At 49.8% G+C, this 17,563-nt stretch overlaps 6 protein-coding genes across 6 annotated transcripts; 1 reads left to right on the forward strand and 5 right to left on the reverse strand.

Annotated features, from left to right (window-relative positions):
- Nucleotides 1–505: 505 nt before the first annotated feature.
- LY89DRAFT_726641 (uncharacterized protein) lies at nt 506–1,153 on the reverse strand (the record flags this gene model as incomplete). Its single annotated transcript, XM_018219071.1, has 4 exons — nt 506–641; nt 695–746; nt 893–1,017; nt 1,104–1,153. The coding sequence occupies 4 exons, from the start codon at nt 1,151–1,153 to the stop codon at nt 506–508; spliced, it is 363 nt and encodes a 120-aa protein (XP_018060691.1).
- Nucleotides 1,154–2,209: 1,056 nt separating this feature from the next.
- On the reverse strand, nt 2,210–4,136 carry LY89DRAFT_769634 (phthalate transporter; the record flags this gene model as incomplete). The annotated part of the gene is made up of 5 exons (XM_018221829.1): nt 3,685–4,136; nt 3,454–3,625; nt 3,158–3,409; nt 2,673–3,102; nt 2,210–2,595 (listed from the first exon to the last, which is right to left on the reverse strand). Exons 1-5 carry the CDS (start codon nt 3,921–3,923, stop codon nt 2,210–2,212), a joined length of 1,479 nt encoding a protein of 492 aa, XP_018060692.1. The 5' UTR covers nt 3,924–4,136.
- Nucleotides 4,137–5,483: 1,347 nt separating this feature from the next.
- On the forward strand, nt 5,484–7,348 carry LY89DRAFT_603489 (alpha/beta-hydrolase; the record flags this gene model as incomplete). Its single annotated transcript, XM_018210308.1, has 5 exons — nt 5,484–5,603; nt 5,651–5,997; nt 6,044–6,185; nt 6,235–6,640; nt 6,696–7,348. The coding sequence occupies 5 exons, from the start codon at nt 5,484–5,486 to the stop codon at nt 7,346–7,348; spliced, it is 1,668 nt and encodes a 555-aa protein (XP_018060693.1).
- Nucleotides 7,349–7,782: 434 nt separating this feature from the next.
- LY89DRAFT_790625 (uncharacterized protein) lies at nt 7,783–10,266 on the reverse strand (the record flags this gene model as incomplete). The annotated part of the gene is made up of 6 exons (XM_018223393.1): nt 9,777–10,266; nt 9,372–9,724; nt 9,302–9,319; nt 8,576–9,192; nt 8,328–8,501; nt 7,783–8,245 (listed from the first exon to the last, which is right to left on the reverse strand). The coding sequence occupies exons 1-6, from the start codon at nt 10,243–10,245 to the stop codon at nt 7,783–7,785; spliced, it is 2,094 nt and encodes a 697-aa protein (XP_018060694.1). The 5' UTR covers nt 10,246–10,266.
- Nucleotides 10,267–11,471: 1,205 nt separating this feature from the next.
- On the reverse strand, nt 11,472–14,070 carry LY89DRAFT_678889 (glycoside hydrolase family 3 protein; the record flags this gene model as incomplete). The annotated part of the gene is made up of 9 exons (XM_018213776.1): nt 11,472–11,859; nt 11,924–12,006; nt 12,053–12,690; nt 12,752–13,021; nt 13,128–13,393; nt 13,447–13,680; nt 13,728–13,789; nt 13,872–13,928; nt 13,990–14,070. The coding sequence occupies 9 exons, from the start codon at nt 14,068–14,070 to the stop codon at nt 11,472–11,474; spliced, it is 2,079 nt and encodes a 692-aa protein (XP_018060695.1).
- Nucleotides 14,071–14,505: 435 nt separating this feature from the next.
- LY89DRAFT_413077 (uncharacterized protein) lies at nt 14,506–17,474 on the reverse strand. The gene is made up of 7 exons (XM_018207347.1): nt 17,015–17,474; nt 16,899–16,964; nt 16,314–16,850; nt 16,174–16,228; nt 15,621–16,083; nt 14,703–15,571; nt 14,506–14,646 (listed from the first exon to the last, which is right to left on the reverse strand). The coding sequence occupies exons 1-6, from the start codon at nt 17,155–17,157 to the stop codon at nt 14,949–14,951; spliced, it is 1,887 nt and encodes a 628-aa protein (XP_018060696.1). The 5' UTR covers nt 17,158–17,474; the 3' UTR covers nt 14,506–14,646; nt 14,703–14,948.
- Nucleotides 17,475–17,563: the final 89 nt, after the last annotated feature.

Genomic DNA, 17,563 nt, shown 5'->3' on the forward strand with positions numbered 1-17,563 from the left:
CTCCACTTCCTCCTCCCCCTCCTCTCTCTCCTCCCACCCTCTCCACTTTCCCTCCTCACCCCCCCTTCCCTTTCGTAGGACTCAAACACCTCTCCCCAAACCCGCTCTGCAAAGGCGTCTTCGGGACCGGGGATGGCGGTACAAGTGTACTCGTCGAAACTACCCCCCCAAGATTAAAAATGTGAACTAGCATTCGACTCGGGATCTCGATCTGGTACGGATATATATTTAATTTTAGGGTTTCGTTCCAGGACGGGTCGATTTCGCGATCCAGGTGATGAGTGAGTGAGGCCATCGAGCGTTCGATGTTTCAGCTTTACCATGTAGGTTAGGTTACGGGGTGGAATTGGATGTAGACGATTTGGTTTTGGGGGGGATGTTAGGAGGATGAGGAGGAGCTGGGTTGTTTGTCAGGGGGGGGGTTTGGTAGATTTTTTGGAGGGAGGGAAAAGGGGACGCACGTCCATGGAAACGGAGAGCACCATAAGTCGGGCATTGAAGTGGACTAGTGTCGTGTATTTGGTGAGGCGGTGGTGGTGCACGAGACGGTGCGGAGGAAGAAGTAGTTGAGTGAGGCGTCGACGACGAGGAGGATGAGGAGCTTGGATGTGCGGTCCCAGTATTTGTTGATGGTGACGAATCTGTTAGTTTTGTGAGTCACAGATGAATAGGGGCATTAGAGGAGAGTGCTCACAGTGGAATTGGCGGAGGGACGAGATGTGCTGGGATCCAAATGATGAATACCGCTATATTGATCAGTGTACTTGATAACCATGTTAGCGATGCCGATATTCAAGTTGACAGCGGGATTTACATGGTGAATGCGGTACCCCACTACTGATATTAGTCTTGACCTGGTTTCTCGGATCTTCAATGGGAATTACTGACTTACCTTCCAGTCTTCTGATCAACTCGCGATTATCCAACACCACCGCAATCCGATTAATACTAATAATCTGCAACAAAAGCTGCACCTCGAAGACCCACAAAAACAACAAACTGAATAACACAGGTACACTAAGAAGAGTCAGTTAACTGAGAACCAAGAGATCTCTTTTTCCCTTTTTTTTTCTTTTTCCTCTGAAGACGAAGAAGCTACATACCTAGATCCCAACACCTCATCCAGAAACAACCACCCAACAATCCCAATCATCAGTCAGATTCGCCAGAATTTCTCCCCCACATCATGACGGTGAAGACACTTCTCGGCGGACGTCGAAGCGCTCTGGTTTGTTGGATGGCGTTCCAGGTGCAGAGAGGATCCCGAATCCGGCGGCTGTGGATGCTAGTTTGAAGTCTTGGATGCTGGTTGCCATTTTGATTGTGGAGGGTGAGGGTGAGGGTTGTCGTTGATTATTGGCGATGCGGTGTTGTCAACATGAATGCATGCGTGTGTCTGTGAAGACAACTTGCGTAGATATTGATATAAACCTCAGACCCATAGTGGGGAAATTGACACACCTCACTCACTCCACCGCACAACGATCGTCCCACCCGCTTGTGGACATAAACCTTAACTTTAAATCCCATCCAGTAATCCGCTCAATCCACGTTTCACCCCCTGAACTTCGTCCACTTCACCTCCTGCTTACCCAAAAAAATCATTTATCGATATCCAGAACGTAGAGGATGTGCCGAGAAGCTTCAGTCGACACATCGCTGGTGTGGTTCCGAAGTGGTGAAGATTGAGGTGGGGTGGTAAGCGAGATTTCGGAAGCGAGATGGATAGGGGGCGAGAGCTGGGGAATGGAAGACTTGGAAGAGTAGACGATATCGCGCACGCACGCACGCTTGATTTCGGAGACTTCTTTGCTTTTGTGACATCTGAACTTCTATTTTCCTTGTTTGAGGGGTGGTGCAGGGATATATTGCTCGCAACTTCTTGTTATCCATCTCTTCACTAGTTTGTATTTTAAAGGTTTTTAATGTTCACTAATTCCTCCTGGAATTAGAGTCTTGGTTACCTCTAGGTCCGAATAGATCTATCCTAAGTGAATGGGGCCTACACTTAGGTCACTCAGCGACTCCTAACTCTTTGGTTGGACTTCAGATCTGCATTTTTCACATCTGAATATACATCAAACAGAATCTGTTGTCAAGAAAACTGATCCATTCTCTCCACTCCCATCACTCTGCTCACACATATCCCGCAACCCAAAAATCCATCTCCCAACCTCCCACCCCCGCCACCACCATACATCCCCCCTGATCAATAAGTATACAAAAACCCCGCCTGCCCCTCAATCATCTTCCCCCCGGCTCTCACCCTGTTATTCGCCCTCCAAAATTTCAGCGTCAACGCCGCCGTAATAACAATAATCAACGCATTCGCAATCAAACACGTCAAGATCCCCGGCTTATACCCGGGCGCATCCTTCGCTCTGAACACCGTCGTCCCGATAATACCCCCGATGGCGCCGCCGCCGATCAGCGTCGCGGATGTCAGGGCGCGCTTCCATTGTCCGCGCACGTTGTTCGCTTGGTAGGTTACGAGGGCGGGGCAGTTGGCGTTGCAGGCGGTTGTGGCGAGGAAGACGCCGAAGTAGCGGAGGGCTTGGTTGTGTGTGTAGCCGAGGAGGCCGAGGCCGAGGATTCCTGGAAAAGGGGGGATTAGTTTGGTGTTTAAAGGGGGAGGAGAGGGGAAAGGGAGGGAGTGGATGGGAGGGAGGTACCCATAGCAGCGTTAAAGACGATGATAGGGCCGCGGAGGTGCCATTTATCGCCATAATACGCTTGAACGAACATCACAATCGCAGCCGCCACATAAGGAGGCGCAACGAGACACTGCGCCTTGGCGATGTCGAAGCCCATGCCATCTCTAAGAATGATGGGGAGGAAATAGGCAATAGCGTATGAATTAGTGGTCGTCAAGACATAGAGCATCGAGAAGCCCCAGATCTTCCAGTCGAGGCCGTTGCGCAGGTAGGTGCCGAGGTGGAAGGGCTCGACTTGGATGTCGGCGCGGTCGTGCTCGATGCGGGCGACGACGAAGTCGGCTTCTTTCTCGTTGAGGAAGTTCCAGGAGGTGGGGGAGAGCTCGGGGAAATCGACTATCATGATGTAGGAGAAGATTCCGAGGACGCAGGTTAGGACTCCTTCGATCTAAGATATCATGGTGAGCTTCGAGACTTGTGTGTGATTGCGGGTTTGCTCTTACGATGAAGATCCATCTCCAGCCGGTCAAACCGGCTCGACCGTTCAGTTGCATGAGGCCATATGCTAGGATACCAGCGAACGCTGATGCCATGCTTCCAATCAGGTAGAAGACAGCATTGCGTTTCTGGAGCTGGTAACGGGGATACCATGTGCTGAGGAGATAAATGCAACCTGGATAGAATCCAGCTTCGAGCGCACCGAGGATGACTCGAAGGCCAGCCATGGTTTGCCAGTTCTTCACGAAACCAAATCCCTGGGGATGTCAGTAAAGAACTCAAAGGGAGACGGGATATTTACAATCATCGTTGCTCCCCAGAATAGGACAATAGCAGCTAGGAATCTGCGTGGGCCGATCTCACGGATGACCACGGTGGCCACGGGTTGGAAGAAGGCGTAGGGTAGGAAGAAGACAACAGAGACAACAGTGTAGGCATTGTTCTTATCGTTCATCTTCAGCTCCGTTGCCATTCTAGAAGAGAATCAGTCATCAGTTGACAGCTTTACGAATACTGTGAACAATTGACTTACCCTGCGATATTGGCAGCACCCAGATTCGTCCTGTCCATCAAACTAATCATGTAAAGGAAGCCCAAGGTGAGAACGAGACGAATGTCGATGCGCCATACGATCTTCTTCTGCTCCTCGACCGTGAAGGTAGTTATCCTCGGGTCGGTCCACAGAGCCTCACCCGTATGCTCGACATGTTCATCGAGAGAGGGCTTCTCCAAATCATCGTGATCTTCATGAGGCATAATTTTCTCGGCCATGATGTCGTCGTTGTAACCTTACGCAACCGATCCTAGACAATGCGAGATGTATTGAAAAAGACAAACCGAGTTTTGCTTGGCAGGCAAGAGATTGTAATCAGCTGGTTCTCACTTGAGAAGAGAGCATGGAGCATATGTATGAAAAGATCGGAAGCGGTCTCCTCCCTGGTCACCTCGGTGGACTCATGATTGCCAAGGTTGCTTCTCATTCGAGCAGGTCGGTCTTCCAAGAATCTGGATCCCATCAATCTAAATTGATAATTGATAGTTGCTTGGCAATCAGCTGGTGACACGATTTCTCGATGTTCTGCTCGCGCACGGCCATTCAGCGAGCTCTCCTCTCCAGTATCCTGGAGCTGTTCCCCAGCTGATTGCTATAATGTATTGGTATGGACAGAATGCGGGAGGCGAGTTGCAGTGAGCCAAGGCGGGGCGGGGGGGAAACAGTGTTGCCATTCGTGGGGAACCCCGCAAACCTGGGCCACAGTGAGTCCAGGACTCCCTGTAGGTGCATTGGAATACGGGGGGAGGGGGGGAGGATCCATCGTTCAGGCAACTCCAGAAACTTCGAATGCCGACCGAGGGGGCCGAAGCACCGCGGCATCAGCCTAATGAGGAACACCACCACATCACGTTACTTCGTCCCACCAAGAAATCGTCGACAGGGATTGACCGTGTTCATCTCAACTTGGTGAGGTGCCTCTGGGGAGATCAACCTCACCGATCGTGGGGACTCTTCCTATTGGGGCCCGGCTCGCTGTCCTACCACATCATGTACAGTACTTCGTAAGTACTGTACATGTCAAGTCAGAGCTGAGTAACGCCTGACGACGTGCTGCTGCTGGTGCTGTTCACAGAAGGTTTGCTGCTACAGTAGGAAGATTCAAAGTGAGCCACTCCATCGCTTACCGAAGCCATACAAGCCCTGTGGTGGGGGTGGCTTGCATTGCAAAAAAATAGTCACTCACGACATACAGTACAGTAGACTACCATCCGACCAAAGTATCAAAGCACCGTACCGTCGAGGCGATCACTTCGCCTTACAGAAATTGGCAATCGTTTAGCCAAATTCGGAGCAGACCGAGCTTGGATTGAGGGCCATGGGCGAGTCCCGTCCCAATGGAAATATCCCCGCAGAGATCCCAGCCCAGGATGCGATGTGCAATAGGAGGAAACCGTGCGTCGATGGACGACGACGACATGATGCGAGTCCGAGTCCGAGTCCAAGTCCGTGTCCTGCAGAGAAGTCCCCGCAAGGTCTTGACGACCGCAAGCAAACCCCTCATGTCGTGGAGCACCAAGGTTTCTGGGATGCCTGGTTCGGGCTATGCTCGTTGAAGAAGCTGGGACATCAGCTTGTGCCGCAGCAGAATGCACCGAGACATCCAGAAAAGTCAGCAGCAACGGTCAGCGGGGATCGTCATCAGGAAGTCGTTACTAGATCTGGTTCTATAAGAGCTCTCATTTGCTCCAAACGAGGTGAGACTCTCTGGGGAGAACAAGGTTCAAGATAAGGTTTTTTTCCCTGACTTGATAGATCTGGGAGCGTATCTACTCACCATGGCCTTCCTATTGTATCTTGCCTTGCTCTGTGCCCAATATGCGTCAACATGGGCCCTTCCACATGTCACGACTGCTCAAGTGAATTTGGGATATCAAATTCATCAAGGTTGGCTGAACGTGTGTGCACTGTCTTGAGTGTTTCACAGCTGCTAAATTTTATCTAGACCACAGGAAATTTCTACAATTTTTCGAATATTCCTTACGCCAATCCTCCCGTGGGGAATCTTCGGTTCTCTCCTCCAACTGTACCAAATGTCCCAGCGAAACCTCCTGTAGATGATGGATCAAGATTTGCTCTGTGCCCGCAAGGCATCCCGTTATGGACTCCTATTGTGACCGATTGGCTCACCAACGGCATTGGTGTTATCAATCAATCAGCTGGATATACAATTCCATATGTCACGACCCTTCCAACTCCTCTGCCTGGAACTAGTGAAGACTGTCTCTTGCTAGACATTTTAGTTCCAAAGACAATATTTGATAATAGAGGCACCGGATCAGGAGCTCCAGTGTAAGTAACTACCCGAAGGCTTATAATTCTCATACTAACCAGATAGGTTGCTGTGGATTCATGGTGGAGGATACACCTTAGGGTGGAAAACGCAGTACGGCTCAGGTGCAGGCCTTGTTGCAGCAAGCCAAGCACACGGAAAGACTGGTGCTATATATATCGCCATCAATTACCGGTTAGGACTCTTCGTAAGCTGAAACTCCTCTCTCACAGCATCGATCACTAACAAAATCACAGGGTTTTCTATCAGGCCCCACCTTCTCATCCGAAGGAGGAACAGCAAATAACGGTCTGCTCGACCAAAGAATGGCACTCGAATGGGTACAAAAAAACATCCACCTCTTTGGCGGTGATCCCAACCGAGTCACCGTCATGGGCGAATCAGCCGGAGGAGGAAGCACCATCCACCAAGTGACGGCGTATGGTGGTCTCAAAGGACCTTCCCCATTCAGCCAAGCTATCATCCAAAGCGGTGCTTTCTTGCCCGTCCCCGGCACCGTCCGACCTGAACGTATCTACCAGAAATTCCTCACGAGAGGAAACCTGACAAACCTCACTGAAGCACGTGCTGCGCCCACAGAACAACTCCAGCTCGCGAACGCGATCCTCGTCGGCGAAGCTCCGTTTGGAGATTTTACATTCAGTAACCCTCCCTCCCTCCCTCCCTCCCCTTTTCGCACTCAAACTAACACCCTCAGACCCCGTGGTCGACGGATCCTTCGCGCCCGACCTGCCCGGCAAACTCCTCCTCTCCGGCGGCTACGACCACAACCTCACCCTCCTCGTTGGCCACAACGACGACGAAGGCCTCGAATTCACATCCCCCTTCCTCCCCCCGGGCAACGAAACCGCCTTCACCGAAAACGTAATCCTAGTCTCCTTCCCCGACGCTGCCGCCACCAACGCAACCTCGTACATCCTCGACGTCCTCTACCCGCCCATCTTCGACGGCTCGCACGGCTACACGGACGAGATCTCTCGCGCGGACTACATCGTCTCCGAAGCGCTGTTTGCCTGCAACGCCGAGTACCTTTCTCGCGCCTTCAATACTTCCGCTTATGCGTACGATTTCAGCGTCCCGCCCGCGCTGCACGGGCAGGATGTTCCGTACACGTTCTACGAAGGCCCCGCGACGGCTGTCATCAACGACACTCTAGCGCTGATCATGCAGGATTATTTTACGAATTTTGTGATAAGGGGGGATCCGAATGGGGAGGGGTTGGTGGAATTTCCGAGTTTTGGGGAGGGGGGACGGATGTTGTTGGATTTTTTCACGGATGCGGTGGGACTCGTGGCGGATTTTGAGGATAATGAGAGGTGTACGTGGTGGCAGAAGGCGTTGTATTATTAGTAGGTGTATACTGTTTCTATGTTGTTGGTGGGGGAAGGCAGAGGGGAGGGAAAAATGAAATGCAAAGGCTGATTGTTTGGGTGGCCTAGTACTCAGTAGTAGTAATTGAATACATAATGGATGTTAGTGAGGGAATCACTTTATTTTGCATTGGATAACATGAATCCGAAGCATGGACAAGTCTTTATTGTATAGGTATATTGCCATTATTTATCTTCCCAGATATCACTAAATCCCTCCTACCCGTGGAGTGGGAATCACTTTATATTTACGTGCACTGCATTGCATTGGATTGGATAGCATGAATTTGAAGCATGGACAAGTCTTCATTGTATAAGTATATTGCCATTATTTATCTTCTCCTCCTTCTTCTCCCAACCATCATAAAACCCGCCTATCCCTCTCTGTCATCCCCTTAAGCGAACCCCCTACCCCTACCCCTCCTCCCCAACCCCCAAACTCCCATTCGCCTCCAACGCCTCATCCACCGCCCGCGTAACACACGCCAGTAACCTCGCCTCCGTACTCCGCGTAACCTTCACCTCCGAGAACCGCGAATGCACGAACTGGAAACCCTTATACCCTCCCCCGCTTCCTCCCCCGCTTCCTCCCCCTCCTCCCCCTCCTCCCCCTCCCCCTGCCCCTCCGACTCCGACGCCAACTCCGCCTGCTCTCGCTCCAGCTTCGCCTTCGCGCTCAGAATCATACTCCGCCCTAGCAATCTTCTCAATCTGGTCCCTGGTCGCAGTCCGCACTGTCATGAGCAGCATCTGCGCGCCGGAGGAGCGCCGCACGAGCTGTGCCAGGAAGGGCATGAGGATCTGGTCGGGCGGGGTGTTGGTGCGGATGCGGTTGTTGACGTGGTATACCGCCACGGGGAGAGTTACCCATGCTACTCTGTATATAGAGAAAAAAACGATGTTAGGATAGAGAGAGAGAAAGGAGGAAAGGGGGAGAATAAAGAGGGATGAAAACGAACAGCCAAGTAGGAATAGCGTCACTCTTCTTATTCTGCATCACATCGCTGACGCTCATGGCGACCTGTCTGGCGCCGTCTTTCATGCGCTGCAAGGGGTCGATGCCAGGACCCGAGAGAGACGGGTGCGAGATCGGGAGATGCAGGTACGGCTGATATAAGCCTGCGCGGAGAGAACTTTGGATTACGAATCAGCATTTGTCTCCTTTTCCCACCCAAATATCAAGCGATGCGAAGAGGGCTTGACTTACTGCACCATAATCCGCAAAGTCGAAATCGGAACCCAAACTATCTGATCAACATCCTCCCTCGTCGCCTCTGCGACCGCATCCTCGAATTCCTCTAACCAGCACTTCAAACCGACATCCAGCTTATTGACCTCGTCCAATTCTATAGCTGTGATAGCAGCACTCTCCCCGTCCCAATCGCGGGAGAATTTATTTCTTCGCTGAGCGACGGCTATAGCTTCCATGATCTTACTTAATTTGCAAAACCAGATAAACGCCAACACAGCCACGGATTTCGATTTCCGATCCGTATACGACGGATACTTCGCCTCTAACCCAAAATCGCTCTGTGAAATGACTTCGTCGTCCAGAGGCGCGCGGTGCAAGCGATGAGGGCGGCGCATGCCGAGAGCCAGGACGCGGTCCCGGATTAGGCAGCACCACCATAGCAGTCTGCGGCGACAGTGTCGGGTCGAGGGTTGGGGTTCCCAGAGCTTGCCGGCGCTGGCGTGTTTGAAGGCTTGGTCGAGCCAGTAGCTGTTATTCTGGGGCCCGATCCAGCCGGGGCTCCAGAGGCTGAGGATTAGGGAGATCTGGGTGAGGATTACGGGGTCGATTGCTGGTTGGGACCAGTATCGTGCCTTGTTGGTTGTTAATATGGTATTTACTAAAGGGGAGATTCCTTGCCTTGAGTTGCTCGACTTGGGCTTCTTGGCCTTCGAGGACGGATCGGTAGGGTGTGTTGCATACTTGTGCTTCGCTGAGATGCTGGTGTTGGTTAGTAAGTACGAGTGATCATGTGATGAATTGGTCTTCTTACTGCGAATCCAGCAACCATTATTGCATGGTAGATAGTAAAGTCGCACGGATCCATGAGCTCCTCTTTGCCTCTGTACTTTCGATGAAGCTCCGTAATGTGATATTCGTCGACAACCGGGAACATCGGATGGATGTGATGAAAGTACAGCGTAACCAAAGCAGTCTGTACTCTCCGGATTGGCAATAAGCAGGATTTCACGGTATAGGTGTAGAGGTTGGGAACTAGATCTAGTCGTTCTTTGTACATTAACATTGCGTCGATTGTGCCGTCGGCTGGTACTTCTGGACCGACTGAGTGAAGATTTGGTGGAAGTCTCGGTTCAGCGGAAACCAAAGCAGTTGTCATATCCAGACCTAGTTGCGTGAATGAATAGCTTTCTCGATACTTTCAAAAAGGGGAACGTACTAGGATGAAAATAAGAAGGCATCTCATCATTCGACACATCGTTCGCCTGAAAGCTGGCAACATCATCATCGTCGTCGGAAGAAACTGAAGGGTCGGTCTGAAAGCTATCGCGCCGCGTGAAATCCAATCGTCTTCTCTTAGCCGCAGAGTAGATGGGATTCTCATCCGACTCATTCGACGAGTCCATATCTTGACTTTCCCCATCATCCGTCGTGCTGCGGTCGTCGCTCGGGCGTTTCCCCGCCGTCGGCCGTGGCGAGCTGTGTCGCAATACCTGCGAGACCTCGCTCATAAAGCTTTCCAGGTCGAAATCCATCTTATCCGCTGTCTCGCACTCAATGAGATTAGACTTTACTTTGCGCTCTGTAGCAGTTGTCGGTCGAAGTCTGACGTCTGTATGAGTATGATGTCTACACCGACGATCATGGATTTGCAAAAGATGGCAGGTCGCATCCATCACAGGCTCCATGCGGGGTATCTCCCTGTCTCCCTGTCGTCCAAAAGCGACCCCGACGGTTCGTTGGATCCGCTAAGGTTAAGTCACATCCCTGAGACGTGTGCCCCATGCCTGCAGCTGCATTCTGGTTCGCTATTTTGGTCCGAGATGAAATACTGTACACGAGAGCGCTGACAAGCTTCTAGAACCCATGGAAGAAATATATTAAATATTGGACACCGGATGCGCCACTTTGGCGGTGCAGCCATAGATGTCGAGTCGACAGATAAGAAGGAAGCTGCAAGAGGCAGCTGGTGGTATGGGAGGAGCGGTCAATGCGATGTGTTGGTCGATGGGAAATTCCCATTCTTGGTTTGGGAATGAATAGCATCGAGATTAGGAGAAAGGGTATGTATATACACGTGACTCTGGATCTTACTTGAGAGCTTGAACCTTGAACCCTGGACAATAAGATCTGTTGACACGTTGTTATTCGTATGGTGGAGTCTATGTCAAGTACACAACTTAATCTTCGGTGCCTGGTTGTGCCACCTGTATGTATAGGGCCTGCCACTTTCGTACACGGCACCTGCCTTCTTACTGCATTGCATTCTCACAACGTCATCTTGCGTGAAGTACATCTGACAAGTACGGCCAGGATCCGAGAAGTGTGGCTGTTCTGAGATAAGGAAACAACATGCTGGTGGAAAGTGTTGTTTTAGAGGATACGCTGTGAACAAGGTGGTCTTTACGTATGTGGGACGATACTAACTCCTATCTAGACTGCGACGTAGGGAGTTAGGTGGTTAGTCTGATTAGACTAAGGTCGCATTTTACAGTGAGTGCATGTTGAGATTATATATCCTACTGGTTTGAAGCCAGCAGTACACGTGGTGCGGGTTGCACTTTTCCTTAACAACCTGAAGCCTTGATGTTAGTACATCTCAACCTCGCTCACCACTCAAAGGAGGACCTGAGATAGACTCATAATTTCAACCACCATGTCCATTTCTAGCAATTAAGTTCTGAGAACAAAGATCTTTTGAGCTAACACCCACCAGCCCCCCCATATCGACCTACCAAGCCTCAGCGTTCAATTTTCCACTTTCATACCCCCTCCCTTCCTCACCACTTACCTCTTACCTCTTCACAGTCCCATTCCTCGCCGGCCACGCATCCAAAGCAACCCTCTCACCCACCAACGTAAAGTTCCACCCCGCCTTAGAATCAATATCCACATTCAAACTATAAATCCCAGGTTACAGCACCAAGTCGCCACTCTCATCCGTCCTCGCCAAGCTCCCGAGCTTCAACTCCAGCGTCCCATTCTCAGACGACTTCGCGGCGATATCATGCACGCGTGTATACGCTACTAATGACTTAGTCGGGTAAGGAGCCGGTCCGAAAGACCCGGATAGGAAAGCTAGCGCGACGTAACAGGAGGATGTGCTACCGGTGTTGGATACTGTGATGGGGAGGGTGAGGAAGGGTGTTAGGTCGGAGTAGGGTGTTGAGGCGTTGAGGAGCAGGGAGGTGATGTTGTATGTGGCAACCGTAGGAGGGGAGAGCGAGATGGTGAAGTTTGTGTAGTGGAGGCCGTGGCCGAAGGGGAAGGTGGGGGTCGTGGTGAGCCATTTGTAGATTCGTCTAAAGAAGGGGTGGTGATTAGCTGGTTTAATGGTACGGTAAGGAGGGGAAGGGGTGGATGGACCCGGGGTTGTTTAGGTTGTAATTGTCGGAATTGTAGGGGCGGAGGGACATGTTTGTCATGGGGACTTGGTCTACATAGTCCGCCTTTTGAGCTTAGTTTAGTTTTTTGGTGAGGAGTGAGGAGACAAACCGGATATTGTGTCACAGGTAATCTTCCAGCTGGTGCGGTTTTACCGGTTAAGATGTTCATGATTGCAACGCCGCCATCGTGCCCGGGATAGCCTCCCCAGACTAAAGAGCTGACACCAGCATTGGCAACTAGCGAAGCGCTGTCTACCATTGTACCCATTTGTACCACAACCAGCGGCTTCGATAGGTTGGCGAGCTGATTGATTAGATCAAGTTGGGTAGCCGGCCAGCTTATCACATCTCTGTCGTTGGCTTCACCCTCAGTCGTATTGTCAATCCCACCCACGTAAATGACCGCATCGGCATCTTTCGCCGCATCCAACGCCGCTTCAAATCCAGTTGTGTTCGTCGAGTTGATATCTGCTCCCTTTACATAACTCACGCTATATCCCGCGTTCAACGCCGCATACACAGGCGAGTGTAAATATGGAGCAACACCATAATAACTTCCCTGCATCTGTGTTGTAGCTGTAGCCCACGGCCCAATCATCGCGATACTCTTGATATCAGATGAAAGAGGCAATGTCCCATCATTCTTCAACAACACGATACCTTCCTCAGCGGCTTTGAGAGGTCGAGACATCGCTAAAGTTAAGTTGGCGGTATGGTTGAATGGCTGGTGGATCGAAGTAGCCGAGACTAACAAGTGATGCGTAACGGCGGATTAAAGAATGATCTAGGATAGAGATGTTGTAGAGACCTTCAGTGTAGGCGCTTCCGAGGTATTCTGGGTAGAAGGTCCCGCAATCGAGATCAGTCCCGGCGATCAGGGCGTCGGCTGCGGCTTGTTGAGGAGTGCTAGTGTAGTTGTGTGGATTATAGACATTTTGAACTGCATCGCAGTCGCTTGTTATCCATTGGCTGTTTTCGGACCAGTTCCAGTGCTCTCGCAGGATGGTTTGGAGGAGGTAGTTATCCGCGCATGTGGGTACGCCATTGACGGCATTGTACGAGCACATTACCGATTGTACTGGTAAATGAATCAGTAACACTTCTTCGAATATCGCCATGAATAGGAAAAATTATAAATAGACGAGAAACAACATAAGTATTGCAGAGGTGAAATCGCAACTAACCATTCGAATCACGTGCACAAGTCTGGAAAGGGGGCAAGTAATACTCTCTCAAATCCTGACTGCTGATGATGGCATCGAACCCATATCTCTCGTTACCATGCCAATCTTCAAGATCATATCCAGCATAGTGTTTGCAAGTCGCAACGATTTTCTTGTACGGCTTAGCATCAAGCCCACCTTGAAGACCTGTGATCAACATGTTCACGTAGTTCGAGAGATGGAAAGGGTCTTCGCCCGGAGTCTCTTGGCCTCTGCCCCATCTTGGACTATGAAGAGATCACGTCAACAGAAAGTCGTCGTCGAGGATTTTACAACGTACTCTTTGTAAGGATTGATGTTTGGAGTCCAGTAGTTCAAGCCAGCGCGATTGCCGTTATTGAAAGCCCGTGCTTCAGTTGAAACCACAGTGGCAACATCGTAGATTAGTTGATCGTCAAACGCTGCTCCCATGAGAATTGGCTGTGGGAAAGAAGTGGCGCAGGAGTAGTCCTCCCCAGCAGCCGCAAAATCAACTCCTGGCGAACTTGCCACTCCGTGGAGGGCTTCGCTCCACCTGAAAGGGTCAGTCATACTTCATGAATGATATATGTGGCATCTTACCATTCATAGGCGGGCAACCCGAGTCTTGGAACACCAGGACTGTTATTCCCTATATTATTGACCTTTTCTTAGAATGTAAATAGGTTCACAAGCTGGAAACTTTGAATGAGCAAAAGTTTAAGTAGTAGACAGATGATGACTTACAACTGTTGCTCTTGTGTACGGATCGGCTTTCGTGTCACATACTGTATTATTGGCGAGCTAAATATGTGAATCAGCGACAATGCTTGTGCCACAGCAGGCATTTCTACTAGGAACTCACTGGACCATTAACACAGTCAGGGAAGTCTGCGAGAGCAATACCAAACAAGGCACCCAGAACCAAAGCAACAGGAACTGCCATTTCCTACAATCGGGACAAGACTAATAAGTACTTGACGGGTTGTCAAAATGTCAATTGGGCACAGACTTGTAGTCCGAATAAGTCCACAATTCATAGTCGCAAAAAGACCAGGCTGAACGCAACAATATATAGGTTTCAAACACGAGCTCCACTGTTCCTGTTCAACCTCTCCGGCTAAATACATTTCGCAGAGTACCTCTATAAGTCATGAGAAGCTCCCTTTCCCGGTAGGTGGAATTTTGGACTCGGTACCGGAGGGGTCTATCACTGATGGACTTTTGATCGGAAAAATTGAAACCGAAAGAGGAACGGAGCACATAGCAATACGTCACTAGCGATGAGGGGACTGTGAGAACGCATGCGCGGATGCGTGGAAAGGCCCGAGAAAGAAACCTTCTTAGATGAAACGGAGGCTCATTTACCTTGCCAAATTTTATAGATGATTGGTACGCGTGCGGCTATGTGCCGAGAATCTGCTATGGGATAGTTGATCACCGGCAATGGTGCTTGATGTGAGACTAGGCAATGCGGGGAGCTCGAGCGATTGTGGGGAAACGAACCCATTTTGCATTTTGCCTAAATGAAATGTCAACGATAGAATACTAGAGGAATTTCTTCGAAGTTAGGCGTACAATTAATTGTATGATCACAAAACGGCACCGAAGAATCCGAATACGACAAGAGATTCTGCATGATGTCGTAGAAAGGTGATGATAGCGACAAAGTGGGATCCAGAAATGTCGGCTCCAACAAGGGGATACAGTAAGCTTGAAGCGTGATCTGAAGAATATGTCGAGGGTTTTCAGCACCGGGTTCGTACATTCCTTTCGATAACTCCATTTCAAGCTGGATGGTCGGGCGATTTGAGACAGCGTTCATTAGCCAAGCATCATCCAGTCGTTATCTTCATCTAATAGTCCTTGCCAGAAATTGTCGTCCATGAACATCGGATCATGAAAGGATTGCGCGATGTCTGATGCAAAGTGATTTTCGAGTGAATACCCAGCCGCGGGAGTGTCATTCAATGGGGCTGGCGAAATATTTGCAGGTCGCTGTTGTTCGAAAGATGCCGTAGAAGATACCAACCTCCTCATTTGCTTGCATTGGAGCTGTTTGATATATCGTGTGAAGATTTCCGATTTTCCATGTGGAGTGCGTAGACGAAGAATTGCTTCAAGCTTCTGCGTGATATGATTGACAACGGTGTTATAATCCACCACAGAGCGAGCATAGCTCAAATCCCATCCACCTGCTTTACTAAAACAAAGCTTTGCTCCCATTAAAAGTGCATAGCCATTATGGATCCACATAAAGTATGGAAAGCTTGCGGGGACTCTGACACCTGGTGAGAAATGGGTGTCGAAATAGGTTCTGATCGCAATAAGACAAGCAAAAAGCGTTTTCAAACGATGGTCCTTGTCGCTCTCTTGCCAAAATGCCCGATATAAACCGACCTCATAGAGGCTTATCTCGGCTACTTGAAAGCAAGACAGGAGTGTCGCTTTGCCATTGTTAGTTTCAAGGACATGAATTACTGGACTCGTACTTACCGCTGCCTACCTGACTGGTTGGCATAGTACTTTTGATCGTGTTAAGTTCATTCTGTAAAGCCGTCATATACATCCTGATTGGTATTGCGCTTAGAGACTTGGAAACATCAAGCTCTTGCAAGCTGCTGCTCATTTTCAGGACGACGTTCTGTATGGAGATCAAAGGCATGATCATCCGGTCGCTCTCATATTCGCACATTTCCGTGAGCGTTTTACATACAGCTTCGAGGTGAGGAGTATAAAGGAGAGGGTCCATGCGTCTGCAACTTGAAGTTGTCATAGCCGAAAGAAAGAAACAGCCAGCAAGAGCTCTCCATTCTTCCAAACTCCTCGATAGGGTAGATGTCTTGTCATTTGGTTCATCAATTGACAAGCCCTCGGACCCGTCTAGGTTCAGATTGAGCTTTGGCCGATCCCTCGAAGTGCGTGATCTGTGGTAACCAAGATTGATGAGTAAAGATTTCTGTTACGTTGAAGCATCAGCAAAACTCTCATTAAAGTTTTTATTTCTGAAAACTTTGCACAAGATTATAAAGTATAAGTCTATACTTACAGCGAGGAAAAGTAAGTTCGTGGCTTGAGGATTGGCAGCGGAGTGGTAATGGTACCTTTCTTGAATTAGTCTAAAGGCACTTGGCGCAATGCATGCTTGATCATGAGATCCCACGAAGTACGCTGGAGGTGGTGACTAACCAAGCGAGATGAACAAGGAGAGCTTGTAAAAGATCTAAAGACTTTTCTGCCTTCATAAGCAACCTTGTGCTGAAGTCTTCCATGAGCTTCCAACCCATTGCCTCTTGTCGAATGGGCTTGTGGTACGAAGCGGCTGTCATGACAGCTTTCCACAACATCGGCTTCTCTCGGAGAAGGGACTCAGAGGTTGCATCTGGTGAAATTACGACAAAGGGGAACTGTGGAGACATCTGAGTTCGGAATTCGAGTAGAAGAAAAGCGCATTCTTGACGCTCTAGCCCAAAATCGAATGGATCAATCTCCGAGTCCCAGTCGTCACTCGGATGCGAAGTATTACTTGCGCAAGCTTGGAACACAGGCTGAGAGGATTGTCCAGGACCAAGAGCGAGCTCCTCATCGGTGTCTTGTGACGTATCGTGTCTCTGTTGGCCTACCATAGGAAAGTCCGACGAGCTGAATACCGGTACGACATTATCCTTTGGGGTGGTTAGGAGGTTTACGAGGCTGTCAAGCTTCTTCTCTAATTGGGCGACTTGACTGTAATGTGTCAGTTGGTGTCAACATTAATAAAGAGGGCCCTCTCACGCAGATTGAGGGCGTTTCCGAGATGAAGATGTCGATGGGTGGCATGGTTTGTCCAGCCTATGGCAACTGAGGGGTCTTCAGCATAACCACATTCGATTGGGCACGAGAGATGTTACCGTTGACACCTTCCCCTCTCAGCATTGGGAACACATTTGACTTTGGCCTTGACACAGGTTCCACAGGCACGAAGTCCTTCTTTTCGGAGGGAACTCGAATTCGTCGAATCAGAGACTTCATTCCCCACATGGTGAGCACTCATGACTGATCTTTGGTATCTTCTACTGCACGAATTAAGCTTTTGTGCCTTTCCGTATATCAAAGCAATAGAAAAATGTGTGGAATTCCAAAAGGAAACGGAGGAAAGGCATTTCTAGATGCCGCGGGAGCGGCATCCCCGCTTCCGCTGCTGACTGAGCATGGATTCTCGTTGGTTGAGGAATCCTGACCGCCTAAAGTCAGGGCATCTAATGTAACATCTGATCATATCTGGCATAGTAGGCTCAATATCTTCGAGGAATCCGGTATGGTTATGATCCAAGGTTCTCTTTTGTGGTGCAAGATGATGGGACGGGTGTCCCGATCCTCCGTTCTGAAGAAGATAGTAACCATGTGGATACTGTAAAGGTCTAGCCACAATAGGACTAGCTAACATACTTTATCAAGAC

The sequence above is a fragment of the Mollisia scopiformis genome, assembly GCF_001500285.1.
Source record: "Mollisia scopiformis unplaced genomic scaffold LY89scaffold_45, whole genome shotgun sequence".
NCBI classification, from domain to species: domain Eukaryota; kingdom Fungi; phylum Ascomycota; class Leotiomycetes; order Helotiales; family Mollisiaceae; genus Mollisia; species Mollisia scopiformis.

Bases quoted from the DNA above. Each gene is read 5' to 3' on its own strand.
- LY89DRAFT_413077 (XM_018207347.1), bottom strand. From the start codon at position 17,157: ATGAGTGCTCACCATGTGGGGAATGAAGTCTCTGATTCGACGAATTCG. The intron at 16,229-16,313 runs GTTAGTCACCAC...AATTCAAGAAAG, and splicing joins CTCCTTGTTCATCTCGCTTG to GTACCATTACCACTCCGCTG. The intron at 15,572-15,620 runs GTAAGTACGAGT...ACAATGGCAAAG, and splicing joins AACCAGTCAGGTAGGCAGCG to CGACACTCCTGTCTTGCTTT.